At 39.6% G+C, this 19,194-nt stretch overlaps 1 protein-coding gene across 1 annotated transcript; it reads left to right on the forward strand.

The window, feature by feature from the left end:
* The first annotated feature begins 279 nt into the window (after window positions 1–279).
* Window positions 280–5,700, forward strand: LOC149462714 (uncharacterized). Its single transcript, XM_089676500.1, has 3 exons — window positions 280–427; window positions 1,384–1,434; window positions 4,818–5,700. Exon 3 carries the CDS (start codon window positions 4,839–4,841, stop codon window positions 5,628–5,630), a length of 792 nt encoding a protein of 263 aa, XP_089532626.1. The 5' UTR covers window positions 280–427; window positions 1,384–1,434; window positions 4,818–4,838; the 3' UTR covers window positions 5,631–5,700.
* Window positions 5,701–19,194: the final 13,494 nt, after the last annotated feature.

Here is a 19,194-nt window from a genome sequence, read left to right on the forward strand (position 1 = left end):
TTTTTGATTTCACACCCCTTTACAAAGACTTTAATTTGACATACAATGACTTTGTATGGATAAATGGCTGAGCTAGGACATTGGTTGTTTATGCAAAATCATCTGCTATTATTAATAATAGCATTACTCAAAGATCAAACAAACATAATAGTTTGAATTATACTTAATAGTTTGAATTAAAGGACTGCCATGTTTACAGCTATAAGTTGTATCACGCAGAAATGCCATTGGTGAATGGAGGAACCTGCAGACATAGCACGGTGCTTACTCACTGGTTCCAAAGCAGTATAAAAGGTACATCTCTAAATTTGGTGGACATTGAAGAACCAGCATCTCCTCTAGTTCTACCTACCATCTAACAAAAAAAAAATAATGTCTGGAACAAAAGGCATGGGAAAGCACAGCGGTCAATCTAAAGACCACGACTGTAAGTAAAGCAGCCTGTGTAGCTACAGATAAAAAAATAAATAAATATATAAATATATATATATATATATATATATATATATATATATACCCATATATATGGGATTTATTGGTTTTAGTTTACAAACTGCAAGTACAACTTTTAGTTAAAATATTGCTGTACATATTTAATGGTAGATCCTAGTGGGCTAGAGGACCTTTTTATGATAATGCAACTTCATTGGAAACATTTATTGTATGTGGATTAAAGTGAGTGGGTCACATGAGGGTATTTTGACAAGATTGTAGTAATTTGTCTGATTAGCTTGCTTGGTGGCATTTGAATTTGATTCTCATGTGAGGTATACATTTCAGCACTAATCACGCATATTTCAGCATAAATCATGTATAAATTATCATTTTTACTAGTATGGGGTTAAATGTTGGGTTTATGTTAGATGTCACGTGATGTTACTTGATGTTACATACACCAGATCCTGTGCCTCTAACCACAAAGATTTAGACACAACTGTGCCACCAACTATTCTCTGCCTTAACCTTCTCCCTGTGTCATGCCTGCTGGGTGTTTTGCAGAGCAGAACTGTGAAATCATTTTGAAATTTGAAAAATGATATGACCAAATTTTAGAAGATTTTACTTTTCAAAAATCTACATCTACTAACTTGTAATGTAATAAAGCATTGTCCTAGAAGAGACAAGACTTTGGAGAGAATTACTAAAACTAGCCCACTCAGAATCTGGGGCAGCTGTGCATGGCAGCCAATCAGCTTCTAACTTCAGGTTGTTCAGTTAAGCTTTGGCAATAAAACCGGGAAGCTGATTGGTTTCTATGCAGAGCTGGAACAGATATTGCATTCTCCAGTTTTAGTAAATAACCCCCTTGTTTAGATTCTATATTATACATAGAAAGAAGTAAAAATAAATGTATAAAGTGTTTTTTATGATCTTTCTCAACAGCTGACATGCCTGTTATGCAGGGCCACGATACTCATCACGCTTCATCTAAAGGTACAAATACACCAATATTTATAAGTGACTTAGCAGTTGAATAAATTATTTTAAACTGCACCTCTACCTTAAAAGAAAAGGTTCATTTGGCACCAATAATAGTTTGATAAGTAATTAGTTTATGTTGGGCTTTTATTGGAAACAAAAGCATTGGCTAAGAGTTATTAAAACTGGTGCACTCAGAATCTGGTGCAGCTGTGCATGGAAGCCAATCAGCTTCTAACTTAAGCTTGTTATTTTGTTTGGTAATAAAAACTGGAAGCTGATTGGTTTCTATGAAGAGTTGCACCAGATTTTGCACTCACCAGTTTTAATGAATAATCCCCCCCCCCCCGCATTCTTTGGGTTTTTAGAGCCATCAATCTTCTTTCTTGCAAATAATTTTGTAGACAAATCCCATAACCAATTAAGTCTCAGTTCACACCTCTGAGCACCTTGAGCAATAAAATGCTAAGCTAAAGCCAAGCTACACAGTAAGGGTACATACAGTATTTCACTGAAGTACTCAGCAACATACTGAAACTATGATGTTTACTAAAATGTGCATGGAACAAAGCACCTAAAGGGAGCCTATAAGGATAGAAATATGAGGTTGCCATTGCTGATTTGTTATAAAAAGGTGCAAGCTCAGAGGCATCCTATTTGTTTTATTACTAAGGGACACACTACCCAAAATAAGCATATGCATGCTGTATCAAGTGACCCTAAACATAATATGGACATGCTCACTGCAGGTAGTAAAGAAAGGATGAGCTCAACAGTCTGATATTCGGCCCGTGGTAGGATTTAGAGTCTGCAACTTGAAAAACAAGACATCCAAGGCAACCTCAATATTTTTAAGCAGTTCCATTTATATGAACTAATCCATACAAACCAATCAGAATTCATGCTGTATTGGACTGATTTAGGTTGTATTTTTGTTCTGGTTATACACTTTGCTTTAATCTCTGTCTATACCTCCAAAAGTTTAAAACACAAATTTGGAAAACACTACATTAAAGTCCAGAGAAATACAACTGAGATGCAAAGTCTAGCTCTGGTCAGAAGAAAGATTTGCCTTGCCTTTCAAACATCCTCCCACATGACATTATGTTGGGTACATTGTAGAAGCCATATGTTATCTGTCTTTGCATTACACTTTGTTAGTTTGGCTTCATCTATTTATTTGTGAAGACGTGACAGGTTAGTGCAGATATGCATGTATAGCAGCCCTGGTGCCAAGGTCAGTAAAATAAAGCGTACATGCAGCAGGGTTACTGGAAACCCAACCTGGGAGACATTTATAGGCTGTAGTTATTCATCTTCTTAAAATGCTGGTTGTCTGGCTGTCAGACTTTTTTCCAGGTTGTGAGTCAATGACCTAAAGCAAATATTCAGCAACTAAAAAAGGAGTAAAAAATCATAATCTGTTCCTTGTCAGGGGCTCAGAGAATAGCCAGACCATTAGCATGTTAAGAAACAGAGGTCAGCAATGGCACCTAAATATTTGTTATCTCTCAAGAATATTCCTTCAAACGGTGGGAGCACAGAGTTCAGATAATTCACCACATCCAATGATGGAAATCATTCTATTTTAAATATTCTTATACACTAGATGGCTAAACAGAACATAAGAATAATATAAATGCTGTATGCATGAAATAAACAGTTAAAGGTAGGCAGGGCTTTTTATAATGGAGTTTCTGTTTCTACTAAAAAGGGCATTCAAATAAGTTCTTGCATTTTAGAATAAAACTAGCTATGCCTGGGAGCTGGATGTGGTCCTTTGCTTGTCTTTATCTATCCCTTGGGGCACTATTCCACCAACTCACATATCAATGATGGGGAGCCATTCCCCCTACTGACACTATCAATGGGGAACTATTCTAGTCATTGATATCAACAACAGGGCATTATTCCTCCCATTAAAACCAATAATGGTGCAAGTGATGCCATTTTCTCCTCCCACTGGCCACAGTCCAGCCCCCTAAAGCCTGAAGGACAGTAAACTGGTCCTTTGCTTAGAAAGTTTGGAGACCCCTGATTTATACCCTATGCCGCTCTCTCTGCTGGAGTGCCATCTGCTGACACAGGTGCTCAAACTGAATAAAGTAAATTGACCAATTCAATATGAATTTCTGGAAATTATTTTGAAGAATTCAATTTTACTGGGAATAGGTCAGCAAAAGGGGGTGTGATTATGGGACATGAGCAAGGCAGGAATACCGTATCATCTCTGCATTGGGAATCTTCCTGTATTTTATTAACTAATTAATGTAGAAGTGATTAGGCAATTTTCTAGATGTGCCTTAAAGCATATCTAAAATCTTCTGATTGGGGAGATTCCCACTTTCTATTTGTGCTGGTGACCAACAACACCAAGACAGAAAGTAATGAAAAATTCAAATTTCACAGTTGTCACCAAAACAGGAGGTGATAGAAAAGGGGCACTTGTTCCAGTGCCAACTGTGTAAGAGGAAATTTCTACTCATTTTGGAGATATTTCCTCTCACATCCTGCTGTGTCTCTGGGACAGCAGATAAGTAGTATCTTGCAGTTGGGACCTAGATAGAAAAATAAAACTGAGAGGGATTTTACCATTCCCTACTCCATCCAAAACTAAAAAAAAAGTGCATCAATTAAAGAGGGCTCAATTTAGGACTGACAGTACTGTCTTTGGTTGCAATATATTGTATTTGTCCACCCTAAAATATTTCATTTTAGATACAAATAATGCACAATCTTGTCAAGCACATGACATTTAATGCATGCAATATCCACAATTTTATTGCATTCAAATTCATTCACACAGACCCCTCCAAATAAATGGACAAAGGCTTGTGAATACCAGTCCTTTTAAGTAACAAAATATTTTATATCAACGCTACCTCTAGAAAGAAAATATTTCATAAAACTGCTTCTATAGAGTGAAGTTTCACAGAAAGTCTGATCAACTTTCACACACAATTTTATGATGGTAAAGTGTACATTTATCACAAAATATACACACAATACTTTTATTCGGTGATTTACAAGCAGGGCCACAAGTTTCAAAAACTACATATTTTTGGATATCCTCAAAGCTAGCTAAAACAAAGAAATATTGTTAGTTTCAAACATACATTGAGCTTACTATCCTCCTCTGTATTATTATGTAATGAAAGTGCACTAATAATAGTTAAACATGGCAAAGAGTGATATACTGGGTTAATGTTTATAGAAGCTTGGAAAAAAATTATTAGGGTCCCAGCATTAGTACTGTGAAAAAGGTGTGAAAAAGGCAATTCTAATTTGCATCAAACACAACAAATTCATAAACTATTCTTTTTATTTTTGCTATTCAAAACAATGTGTATTGTGCCATTTTTTCAATATAATTCAGTTTTCATTTTTTTTTTCTTAAGATACATCTCAGCATCAAAGCCATGGAGGTCATGATGCTGGAAAGAAAGGACAAGAACATCATGATGGTGGATCTAAAGACCATGGAGGTCATGATGATGGCTCAAAAGGTCATGGAGGTCATGATGGTGGTTCAAAAGGTCATGGAGGTGGAGGTCATGATGGTGGCTCAAAAGGTCATGGAGGTGGAGGTCATGATGGTGGCTCAAAAGGTCATGGAGGTGGAGGTCATGATGGTGGCTCAAAAGGTCATGGAGGTGGAGGTCATGATGGTGGCTCAAAAGGTCATGGAGGTGGAGGTCATGATGGTGGCTCAAAAGGTCATGGAGGTGAAGATGGTGGCTCAAAAGGTCATGGAGGTCATGATGGTGGCTCAAAAGGTCATGGAGGTCATGATAGTGGCTCAAAAGGTCATGGAGATCATCAAGAGAGCTCAAAGGGGCATGGCGATCATCAAGACAGCTCAAAGGGCCATGGCGATCATCAAGAGAGCTCAAAGGGGCATGGGGATCATCAAGAGAGCTCAAAGGGGCATGGTGGTGATCATCAAGACAGCTCAAAGGGGCATGGCGATCATCAAGACAGCTCAAAGGGGCATGATTCTGATCACAAAGGCAAGGGAGGCCATGGTGATTCCAAGGGTTCAGGTGGAGATTCCAAGGGCCAGTCTCATGGTGGTCAGGGACATACTAAATAGCGTCAGCATTGTCACAGCAGTAAGAAAGAAATCTTTAATTACAGTGAATAAATGTTTATATGGATTAGATGGAAACAAGCAACCTTTCTTTAAGTCACTAGTCACAATTATGATGTAATTTATTATTATTATTATTTCTGTTAGTCCTCTGCTACAAATAAAATATGAGAATATGCATTAAAATCAAATCCTGTGTCTGTTTAAATAACTGTCAAAAATGATTTTACATTTTTTGCAATAATCACTAGACTTGTAAAAACAAGGCAGGCCCCTGCTACTGGGCAGGAACACAGGTGTCAAATAATGGAACTACCTGCAGATATGTGGGTCAGATGTGAACAGAGAGAAGTCTAATTAAGATTTATTTATGTTATTACAGGTACTTATATAGCACTGTCAATTTATGCGGTGCTTCACATATACAGTATATTGTACATTCACATCAGTTCCTGTCCACAAGGAGCTTACAATGTAAGGCCTCTAACTCATATTTGTACATAAACATACACTATATTGCCAAAAGTATTGGGATGCCTGTCTCTACATGCACATGAATTTTAATGGCATCCCAGTCTTAGTCCGTAGGGTTCAATATTGAGTTGGCCCACCCTCTGCACCTATAACCACTTCAACTCTTCTGGGAAGGCTGTCCACAAGGTTTAGGAGTGTGTCTATGGGAATGTTTGACCATTCTTTCAGAAACGTATTTGTGAGGTCAGGCACTGATGTCAGACAAGAAGGCCTGGCTTGCAGTATCCACTCTAATTCATCCCAAAGGTTTTCTATCAGGTTGAGGTCAGGACTCTGTGCAGGCCAGTCAAGTTCCTCCAACCCAAACTTGCTCATCCATGTCTTTATGGACCTTGCTTTGTGCACTGGTGGGCAGTCATGTTGGAACAAGAAGGGGCCATCCCCAAACTGTTCCCACAAAATTGGGAGCATGAAATTGTCCAAAACGTCTTGGTATGCTGACACCTTAAGAGTTCCCTTCACTGGAACTAAGAAGCCAAGCCCAACCCCATAAAAACAACTCCACACCATAAACCCTTCTCCACCAAACTTTACACTTGGCACAATGCAGTCAGGCAAGTACCGTTCTCCTGGCAACCATCAAACCAAGACACATCCATCAGATTGCCAGACAGAAAAGCATGATTTGTCACTCCAGGGAACACATCTCCACTTCTCAAGAGTCCAGTGGTGACGTGCTATACACCACTGCATCCGACGCTTTGCATTGCACTTGGTGATGTAAGACTTGGATGCAGCTGCTCAGCCATGGAAACCCATTCTATGAAGTTCTTTACGCACTGTTGTTGTGCTAATCTGAAGATCTCACGCAGTTTGGAGGTCTTTAGCTGCTGACTCTGCAGACAGTTGGTGGCTTCAGCATGCGCTGACCCCATTCTGTCATTGTATGTTGCCTACCTCTTCGTGGCTGAGTTGCTGTTGTTCCCAGTTGCTTCCACTCTGGTATAATACCACTAACAGTTGACCATGGAATATTTAGTAGTAAGGAAATTTCATGTATGGACACAGGTGATAACTTATCATGGTACCACGCTTGAATTTACTGAGCTCCTGAGTGTGACCCATTCTTTCACAAATGTTTGTAGAAGCAGTCTGCATGCCTAGGTGCTTGACTTTATACACCTGTGGCCATGGAGGTGATTGGAACACCTGAATCCAATGATTTGGAGGGGTGTCCCAATACTTTTGGCAATATAGTGTATATTAGTTCTAATTTAGACAGGAGCCAATTAACCTACCATCATGTCTTTGGAGTGTGGGAGGAAACCCATGCAGGCAAAGGGAGAACATGCAAACTCCAGTACGGAGTGCCATGGCTGGGATTCAAACCAACAACCTTAGGGATGCCAGGTGGAAGTGCTAGCCACTTAGCCAATGCATTATATGCAGGTCTAGAGGTTAGCTTTTGCCACATTTGCACAAAGCACTGTGGCCTGTCCCGGTGATATCACCACTATTGATCTGTATGCCTATAGATCCTAAAATGAGCAAGAGGATTGATTGCCTTCCCTTCCCACAATACAGAAAAAACCCCAGCATACACAGAGGTTCTTGAAGCAGCCTTCTCTCATAAACTCCACTCCCAACACACCTAATGGAACAAGGTAGTATATATTCCAAGACATAATTCTCTTTCTATAAACATTTTGTGTAGCACAGTTAAAACATCATTTTTACATTTACAAGGTAATGTCTGGGTTTGAAAAGCCATTTGTTGCACACAAAGTGGATCTATATCCTTGTGGATATTAAAAACTATATTTAAGTGAATGTTTTTATGTCCAGAGTTCAGCTTTAAAAATCATTATCCTGTGCTTGTACAAAATGATAATGGGCCTCGAAAAGCCCAATGGCAGTACCTGTGATGACAACCAGGAGTACATTAAGCTTTTTATGATTAAAGCAACTGATCTAGGACTGAAAGACAGCAATCTAGTTACTTTATAAGGTATGGATTATTGACCTGATCATAAAAAAGTATTTTTCACAGAACCAAAGGACATAAAAAGTTGAACTGACGCCAGACATAAACAGCCATGGATGTAAAGAAAACTTAATGGTAAATGTGACATACAGAATCAAAAGAGAAATTGAAAAAAAAAACAAAGCAATATAAAAGTGAGGGCTCATGTACACTGCAGCTGATAAACTCACGTTTAGGAGCTGTTCAGTGTTTTTTTTTTCAGCAGCCCCTGAACTCACCCTAATGTTTTCCTATGTGTCCATGTACACATCTTCGTTTACAGTCATTTACAGGCATTTGAGTTTACAGTAATTTTTTTGAACGCAGAAAATTTGCACTCAGCAGTCGAATTTATCAGCGTCTCAAACGCGAAATGCTTGTAAACGCGGCAAATTGCGTTTATAAGCATTTGCATCTGAAATTTTTTTATCTCTTCCAGTTCCCAATGCTGTCCAAAGCCTTTTTTCCTCATGAAAAATGCATGGAAAGCGTTTTCAAGGTGCTCAGATGGACAAAACACTGAACACAGGATGTTCCTACCAAGCTTGTCACACATTGCAATGACCAATTCACACCTCAGACCTCTCCCACCCTTGGAAGCAAAAGATATGTTAATGACCATTCACACCTCAAATTCCTCATGCAGACCCCCTGCCAGGTGACCTTAATGGCTCACTTCACCAGACACCTTCCCACCCTTGGAAACAAAAGAAATGGTAATGACTGTTCACACCTCAATTTCCTCATTCAGACCCCCTGCCAGGTGACCTTAATGACTCACTCCACTAGACACCTTTCCCACCTTGGAAACAAAAGAAATGTTAATGACCATTCACACCTCAAATTCCTCATGCAGACCCCCTACCAGGTGACCTTAGTGACTCACTCCAGCAGACACCTTTCCCACCTTGGAAACAAAAGAAATGTTAATGACCATTCACACCTCAAATTCCTCATGCAGACCCCCTGCCAGGTGACCATAATCACTCAGTCCACCAGACACCTTCCCACCCTTGGAAACAAAAGAAATGTTAATGAGCAACTCACACCTAATTATCTCAACACATATTGCTGTCCCTGCGTCTACTCTGTGTATTTCTCTGAAACAGTCTGAAATAGTTAATAATTTACCACTTTTCAGTGCATTCTGGGCATTTGGGAGGTTCTCCTGTGCTTATCTTTAAAAAATGCTTCTAAATGCAAACGCGCATAAACGCACTATGCAAACACAGCTAAACAGATGTTTTTTAACCTACGTTTTCCAGCAGTCAGTTTCCATCGTTCAGAATTGTTCCGTGTACATGGGGCCTGACAATGGAGAAGAAGCAGAACTCTACCAGTAAACTACCTTGATTTACAGTTGTGGTGATAAGGGTTTAGAAGACCATGGATTTCTCTACTAAGAAGGGATTATTAAGTGATTATTAGATTCTTCTATTGTAAGTGTTTTTTATCCTTACTGTAATCTCTATTTAAATTAGAACTAGACTAGTGGTGTTTTTAGATAACTGGGGGCCCTTCCTTACTAAGAGCTGTAAGAACGCTATGTTTTTTTTTTCCTGTTGGATTTATTTCTGGATTTTACAGAGGGGATTTCAAATACCCAGATCGCTGGAGCTCTGCAGCTCAGTAACCCCGAAAGTAAGCAGAGCAGGTATTGGGTGTCTGCTCTTACTTCACATTTACATTTTTTCTGTAACCCTTTTTGTGAGCTAGCCCTTTACATTTTTTAGACCCTATCTCGATGAACAATAATATAAAAAGATTAGTAAGGCACAGGGACAATGTTTTTAATACATGGACACATTTTGATGGTTTATGCCTTGCAAAACAACTCATACAGTTTAAAATAGAAGTGAAAGACAAAACATTTATGCATACATTTAAAAATGCATTTTTTCCTTTTTTATAATTGATCACATACCCACTGTTCTAAGCTGCATAGAGAAGTGAGGGTGGAGGAACAGCAGCACACTGGTCTTTCCAGTGATTAATTGTAAAAAGGGGGGGTCTAATCACTGAAGGAGATAAGCAGAATTCCCGGTACACCTAGAGAAATAATCACACTGTGTTCACCTGCCTAGTGTGGTCAGTTTTTTTATAGAAAGGCAGAGGGACCAGCAGGGATTTCACACAAAGGAAACAATACAAAGAAAACAGGTTACTTTTTCAGTCAAGTACATGGAACAACATGCACATATCAGCAATATGACATTTTAGGTTTACAAATTCTTTATACACTTGTTGACCGCGCTATAGCCGAATGATGGTTACAGAGTGGTCATCCAGTTCTGGGAGGGCGTCATATTACATCCGCCCAGAACCATGCCCCCCATGGGGACCCAGCATTGTACACCCAGAACTCTCTGTCATCGCTGAGTCCTTTGGACACAGTTGATCACATGACACTTTAAAGGTCCAATCACAGCATTTTACCACGTGATCAGCTGTGTCCAATCACAGCTGATCACCATGTAAACACACGTACTGGTTATTGACAGTTTTTTCCTCACACTTTCACAATGTGAGGAAAGTACTGCCGATAACTGGCAAGTGTGAAAGGAGACATCTATACTGATAATCAGGGCACTGATTATCAGTACAGCCTCAATCTGTCAATACTGCCAATCTGTGCTATTAGTGCTGCCAATCTGTGCCTGTCAGTGCAGCCAGTCAGTGCTAGCTATCAGTGTAGCCAGTCAGTGCCACCTATCAGTGCTGCCTATCAATGCTTTTCAGTACTACCTATCAGTGCCCATCAGTGCAGCCTATCAGTGCCCATCATTGCCGCCTATCAGTGCCCATAAGTGCAGTCTCATCAGTGCCTCCTCATCAATGCCCACTAGTGCAGTCTCATCAGTGTAGCCTTTCAGTGCCCATCAGTGATGCCTATCAGTGCCAGCTCATCAGTGCACATCAGTGCTGCCCATCAGTGCAGCCTCATCAACACACATCAGTGAAGGAGAAAAATTACCTTTTTGCTAAATTTTAAAATAGAAAGTAAAAAAAGGTTTTTTTTTCAACATTGTCTGTCTTTTTTGCTTGTTTAGCAAAAAAATAAAACACCCAGCATTGATTAACCACTAGCCTACAGGGCACTTATACCCCCTTCCTGCCCAGGCCAATTTCCAGCTTTCAGCGCTGTTGCACTTTGATTGACAATTGCTCGGTCTTGCAACACTGTACCCATATAAAATTTTGATCATGTTTTTGTGACAGATAGAGCTTTATTTTGGTAGTATTTAATCACCTCTGGATTTTTTATTTTTTCTTCAACAAACCAAAAATCACTGAAAATGTTGAAAAAAAAAACTTTTTTTCTTAGTTTTTGTTATAAAGTTTTGTAAATAAGTCATTTTTCCCTTCACTGATGTGCACTTATTAGGCTGCAGTGATGGGCACTGATAGGCTGCACTGATGGACACTGATAGGTGGCACTGATGGGCACTGATGAGGAGACACTGGTAGGTGGCACTGATGGGCATTGACAGGCATCACTGATGGGCACTGAAAGGCAGCACTCATAGGTGGCACTGATAGGTGGCACTGAGAGGCGGCACTGACTGGCACAGTTAGGTGGCACTGACTGGCACTGTTAGGTGACACTGATAGGCAGCACTGACTGGCACTGATAGGCAGCACCGATGCACACTGATAGGCGGCACTGACTGGCACTGATATGTGGCACTGAAAGGCAGCTCAGAGGAGCACTGGTATGTGGCATTGATGTGGCACTGATGGGCACTGATGTGGCACTGATGGGCACTGGCAGGTGGCATGGATGAGCACTGAGAGCTGGCATTGATGGACACTGACAGGTGGCACTGCTGGGGCTACACAGATCATAAGGGCACACTGATCATCAGTGCTCTGATTATCAGTGTAGATGTCCCCTCCAAGGAATGTCGATTACCGGCTCTCCTCTCCTCACAAGCTGTCAGCGTGTCAGCTCATGGGGAGAGAAATGTCGATAACCGGCATTTCCCTGTTTATATGTGATCAGCTGTGATTGGACACAGCTGATCACATGACCGAGCAGACATCTTTGGCTCTTTCCGTGGATCGGTGATCCGCACCGCCGATCGCTGCGCTGCATGCTCCCTGAGCCGGTTAGAATGGAAGGACGTCATATGACGTCCTCCCAGAACGAGAGAACCACCTTGCGTCCGTCAAATTACTATATGGCGGGCAGGAGGCGGTTAAATACCACCCAAAGAAAGCGCTATTTGTGTGGAAAAAAATGATAAAAATTTCACATGGGCACAGTGTTGCATAACTGCGCAATTGTTATTCAAAGTGCAACAGCACTGAAAGGTGAAAATTGGCCTGGGCAGGAAGGGAGTAAAAGTGCCCAGTAGGCAAGTGGTTAAGACACCCTTTTCTCAACCTTTTCAACATGGAGGAACCCTTGAAATAACTTTCCAGGCTCAGGGTACCCGTGCTGACAGATACTATATCTACAACTCATGATGCATTAGTGTGATGATCAGTGGGAAGAATGCCCCCTACATTGTCATCATAGGGATGAATTACCCCTTACAGATAGCTAAAAAGATCAATGGTGTCAGTGGGAAATTATCTGAGAGGCAGAAATTGCTAATTGCTCAAGGAATCCCTAGCAACTTCTGGAGGAACCCTAGGTTGAGAAACCCCATTTTAAGCTGATCCCTTTCACAAGAATATCTAAACAAAATAATACAACTGTAGTTTTTCTTTAAATCTCATATTACTTTAGCAACAAAGACTACTTGAACTCTGAGTACAGGGAGGGGGAACATAAAACTGTTTTCAGTACGCACTTTGTCTAATTCACTTTTAGGGTGTTTTCTTTTGAAGAAGAGTTACCAATCTAATTGAATCCAATTATATAAACAGCAGGGTGTGCACATGCCTAACACTCAAAAATGTAGACATTTCTCACTTGTTACAGGCAGACAGTAATATATATATATATATACACCTTACTGTACTGTACTAGTGTCACTGGAGATGTCAGTGGCAGTTAGTCAGTTCCCACCACTAGATGTCAGAATGCCCACCATTCTATCGCAGTCCCACTATAAGACGCTGATCACCACCATTACTAGTATAAAAATATAAATAAATAAAAATTCCAGTATATGTACTATTTTTGAAAACACTATAAATTTCATGCAAACCTATTAATATATACTTATTGGGATTTTTTTTTACAAAGACCTGTAGCACAATACATTTGTTCCTAAAGTTATGAACCTTTTTTATACTGGATATGTTTTATAACAAAAAGGTAAAAAAAATTGTTGTTTTTTTTCTTGTATTTTTTATCGCAGAAAATAAAAAAAACCTGGTGATGATCAAATATCAAAAAAAAAAAGCTCTATTTGTGTAAAAAAATTTTTTAAATGTACAATTGTGTACAGTGTTGCATGACCGCGCAGTTGTCAGTTAAATTAGCACAGTGCCGAATAGCAAAAAATGGCTGGGTCATGAAGACGGGGAAATTTTCCATAGGGAAAGTGCTTAACATTGCTGAAACACACTGAGTGCAAAAAATATGTGTATTAGATTCAACCAGACATAAAAAATTTTTTTCATACATTTGCTAACAATCCGGTTCAGGGAGTTGGTCTTATCATTATACCCAGAAGGTAATAATTAAGAGATTTAGTTTAACCACAAAAGGATTGAGCTATTTGCAAATCTCAGTTGAAAACTAAAGCTCTGACACTAATGTTTATACAGCATGTAGAAAACTTCAAAATGTCTAATAATGATGTTGAGTCGTTTGTGTATCCTGGTGTCAGTAATAGATTTATGTTACAGTGAAGGAAATCTGAAAAGGTGTTTGATGGCGCCACCTGATGGTACTAATCAAGACTTACAGCTTCTTCACAACTTGATTTAACAATCTATTTAGGCATTGCTGCTTTAGGTTCTCCTTTAAACTTTTTGGATTTCACATTTCAAATGCTACCAAATACCTATGACATGTTCCTGCTATTTGATTAGAGGTTAAAACATTTTTTAAATTTTTTAAATGTGTATGATAAGCTTCCAAATGTTTGCAAAACATTCATAAATAATAAATAGTAGTGATCACAGAGGCATAATACCAAGGGTATAATGGGCGACTGCTCAGTGCTCCGGATTTCAAGGGGTCCATGGGGATACTAAAAAAAAATCTGAAACTTGAGTTCTGTTTATGGAAAGATATTTTAAAGCATTACTAAACCTAAAAATAAAAAAGTATTATTATGCAATTTACCAACTCTCAGAAGCAGCAGATGCCATAGTTTTATTTTCACCTGGTGCACCAGCCATCGAGTCTTTTATTTTTTTGTTTCAATACATTTTTATTGAGCATATTGCACAATTCACAGATGTCAGACAAGTATTTAGTTTCACAGTAATACATATTAAGCTGTTGCTTACAATATATAGTATACAGAACAGATTCCCGACATGAATAAAAGACTTGCATAGTCTTACAACAACATGCAAGCCTACCTGCAACTATTTAAGAAAAAGTAAGAAACTTAATTTTCCACTCTGGTAGTGAGGAAGGAAAATCTTCATACTACAAAAATACAATGTAGAGAAAAACAAACAGAGGGCACACTGACCTAGTGCATTACCATAAAAAATGTATTTATTAAATGATAAAAGTATTGTCACAAAATGACAATACAGTCAAAGGTACATTGTGAAAGAAACAGCTGTGTCCAATCCGCACTACGTGTTTTTCCGTAATGGGAACTCTGGCCCTCCAACAGGCTGACGCGTTCCGAGGACTTGCCTCTTCCTCAGAGCCAACTTCTGGTCATTTGAGGGCAGGAAGGCGTGCATATCCCATGAAATTTGTGATGTGGTCCTATCCATAGAGTCCATCCCTAAGCACAGGAGTATCTGGGTTTGCCATTTCTTCACTACAAAAATACAATGTTCAAAGGAGCAAAGTCCCCCAAAACATAGGAGTAACATGATTTATTGCATATACTCCCATGTGGGGTTATTCCCTGTATAGAGGAGGTTCGTGAGAACCCCACCTGTTGGAGTATCAATTGTGCGATTGCAGTATCAGTACAAAAGTAGTATAAAGAGAAAGAAAGGACAGAGGGATAGAGGAGAGAAATAGAAAAAAAAAAGAGAAGGGGTAAGATAATGGGTTGGAAGTGGGCCAGGACTGGACCAACCCCACGGGACAAATCCTCAAATGATAAATTTAAGCTTGTTAAAGCGACCACAATGGGTCGTTTTGATTGCCCCTAAATTGCAGGAAATACAAAGGTAGCATATTTTCCTAAATTTCTTATTTTTGTTCCATTGGATAACAGTCAGGTTTTCGTTGGTCAAATTCCACAAGATTTTTTCCTTGACTTGTGCTACAGTCAGAACCCCAATTTACACACGTTTACTGAAGCTGTGAAAATAAAAAACAACAAATAACAATAACAAATATCAACTTAAATTGGTTAGAAATACACAAAGGGTTTTAGGATTAAGCAAGGCCTCAAAGGGGTTCTTGGGGTTACTGTCTCTCAGAACTGTATATATCAATTGATAAACCTTTTTCCAAATAGTTTAATTTTTTGGGCAGTCCAGCCATACCACAGCCTTGAAAGCTACAATCTGGGGCACCGTGTACAAATGTTGCTATATGGGAGGGTACCATGTACCACTGAAGAAAAAAATTATAGTTGGCCAACAGAAAAGAGGAATTTATGGACCAATGTGCACTATTATCCCATATTTGGGGCCATTGATGCATGTCTTCCAGGTCATTAGTTCCCTTTTCCATTGTGTGGTATAAGATGGAGGATCCGATGTATCACTGGACAAAATGGATTTATATATTAGGGACAAGTCTGTTATTCAGCTATCTTTACCCACTTGCCCTCCAGAGGATTTACCCCCCTTCCTGACCAGGCTATTTTTTGTGATATTGCGCTGTGTTACTTTAACTGACAATGGCGCGATCATGCAATGCTGTACATAAATGAAATTTATGCCCTTTTTTCCCACAAATAGAGCTTTCTTTCAGTGGTATTTGATCACCTGTGCGGGTTTTTTATTTTTTTGCGCTAAAAACAAAAAAAACAACAATTTTGAAAAAAAAATATTTTTGCTATAAAACGATTCCATTAACAAAATTAAAAAAAAAAAACTAATTTCGTCATAAATTTAGGCCAAAATGTATTCTGCTATGTCTTTACTAAAAGAAAATACAATACAAAGTAAATTAATTGGTTTACGTGAAAGTTATAGTGTCTACAAATGGCAGTATATCTACTGGACTGCGGTGAGCATTCTAACACTGGGGTGGGAACTGACTAACTGCCACTGACATCCCAATGAGAATAATACAGTGATCAGTGCTAATAAAAAGCACTGACACTGGATTAATGACACTGAGCAGGAAGGGGTTAACATCTGGGGCGATCAAAGGGTTAACTGTGTGTGTTTTACTTGGGAAACATGCTGCTGTGTATTTCTTTGCTGTGCAGAGTAATACAAAGCAGCATGTTATTGCTGGCAGGAGAGAGACCTGTGTGGTTTACACACAGGTCTCTCTCCTGTCAGTGTTACTCGGTGATCGCCGGCTACTGGTGGGGAATCTCTGGCCAATTGACATCTGTAGTTAACAGCTAGGGCGCGCAAGTGCCCCCTACCCAGAGATGCAAATCATGTGTAAATATGTACGTGATTTTGCACAGGCCTTCCGCCCTGTAGCAGTAGTTCTACTATAGGGTGGCGGGGAAGCGGTTAACAGACCAAACTGTCAAGCAAAATTGGCAGTTAGAGGGTTGAGAAAAACCATTTACCACTGGCAGGGGGGTTTACAATGGTCAACTATTATTTATGTAAAACCTTTATCCCAAAAAGAAAATAAAAGAATGCTCTAACTGCTTAAAAGGTGTTGGCTGAAGTTTGGATTTAATTTGTGAAATCCATCTAAATCTGCGAATACATCCAAAGCTATCCTCTCCCCAGATTGATAATGCTGCTGTCTAAGGGTGTCTCTGTTGCTCCTCCATCCAGAGTGGAGACACCCTAAAACAGGAAGTTTGGTATTGGCTGGATCACTAGGTTAAAATAAAGTGAAAAAATAAACACAAGAAAACTATTGCAGAAACCACATTTTAGTTGCAATATATTATTTTTTTGTCTTGGGTTTAATACTGCTTTAGACTCTTTTTGTGCAGTAAGTTTAGCATGTCATCACAGGTAGTCGTCTTCCAGGGTAGTCTATGTATCCATCCACAGTGCTCTCTTCTTCACTTCCCATTGATCCAAATTGCAGCAAACAAAGCACACACCAGAGCCTGCTAAGATAATAGTGTAGTATTTATTGCACCATGAGAATCACATGCAAAGCACACGAAACAAACAGACCAGTATATCAATGCAAAACCACTGTAACCCACATAGAAAGCCACTGCTGACTGATATTGTACAGCGGCATGACGTCAGCACTAAAGCCTGTGCCCCAATGCGTGTTTCAGCTAATAGGCCATCTTCAGGGGACCTCTAGTGCTAAGTTACACCATGTTTATGTAGTCCATTAGTAGGAGTTCAATCTTTGCAGCAGCTTGCAACTCAATTTAAATACTGTACATTCATATAAACAAAGCATTAATAGATTATTTTTTTATATGCTGATGTTTACAAATAAATATGGATGAAAATTCTAATAGATAAATGGGCCCTCTAGTGGAGATCTCTGGGTTAGTGGCTCCCTCCCCCTTGGCAGACCTTTCCCATTTTTTGGTGGTGCTCCTGATCCTCATGTCACAGTTATTTATTTATGGTACTTATACAGCACCATCAATTTACGCAGCACTTTACATATATGTTGTACATTCACATCAGTCCCTAACCATCAAGGGGTGTACAATCTAAGGTGCCTAACTCACATTCAGACATATACATACTAGGGCCAATTTAGGCAGGAGCCAATTCACCTACCAGCATGTCTTTGGAGTGTGGGAGGTAACCCATGCAGGGACAGGGAGAACATGCAAACTCCAGGCAGGTGGTGCCGTGGTTGGGATTCGAACCGATGCCTCTAGTACTGCCAGGCGGAAGTGCTAACCATTTAGCCACTGTGCTGCCCAGTCATAAATGTGTATATATAGCTGAAGGAACTCATGTACACGGGACACTTCTGAATGATGGAAACTGACTGCTGGAAAACGCAGGTTAAAAGACATCTGTTTAGCCGCGTTTATGCGTGTTTATGAGGGTTTGCATTTAGAAGCATTTTTTTAAAGAAAACCTCAGGAGACCTTCCAAAATGTCCAGAATGCACTGAAAAACAGTAACAAATTAACTATTTCAGACATTTTGAGAGAAATAGAGAGAGCAGAAGCAGAGAGAGCAGTATTTAGTTTTTTTTTTGCGTTGTTTGGATGTGTTCCAGCTCATTTCTGTGCAGAAATTATTGCTGCAGTGTCTAACATTATTTTTTTCATGCAAAACCTCAAAGTATGGTGAACCAGGTCCATTTGAGTACCGGGAAAATGCTTTGCATGCATTTTTCATGATGAAAAAAGGCTCTGGACAGCATCTGGAAATGGAAGAGTTAAAAAAAGTTTCAAACACAAACGCCTATAAACGCGGTTAGCCGCGTTTACAGGCGTTTACAAGCATTTTGTGTTTGAAATGCTAATAAAATCTACTGCTGAACACACGTTTTCTGCATTAAAAAAAACAATTGTAAACTCAAATGCCTGTAAACGACTGTAAACGAAGATGTGTACATGGACACATTGGAAAACATTAGGGTGAGTTCAGGGGCTGCTGAAAAAAACGCTGAACAGCTTCTAAACGTGAGTTTATCAGCTGCAGTGTACATGAGCCCTTATATCTTGGCTCTGATGAAGAAGGTCCTTTGAAAGACATCAGCCATTTGAAATCTTGAGGTCCCCCTGGGCTTTGGAGGTCATTGAATCACGTGAACTATATGGCTACAGATGAGTAGCTGGATAAGCTATTTCTATTTAAGTGTTTGTGAGTATATATTATGTGGTTCTATAATAAATTCTGTGGGATAATGCACTAGGCCAGTGGTCGGCAAGCCGCGGCTCGCGAGCCACATGCGGCTCTTTACAAACTTAAATGCGGCTCTTCTGTGTGCCGGGCGCCCGCTCCCCTCCCTCCTCTCGGGCGGCCGCCCCAAAAGTCAGGACTCTGCAGCTGTCAGGAT

This window comes from Staurois parvus, unplaced genomic scaffold, assembly GCF_062004578.1.
Source record: "Staurois parvus isolate SC_StPar_1 unplaced genomic scaffold, SC_StPar_1.0 ptg000170l, whole genome shotgun sequence".
In the NCBI taxonomy this organism is placed as follows: domain Eukaryota; kingdom Metazoa; phylum Chordata; class Amphibia; order Anura; family Ranidae; genus Staurois; species Staurois parvus.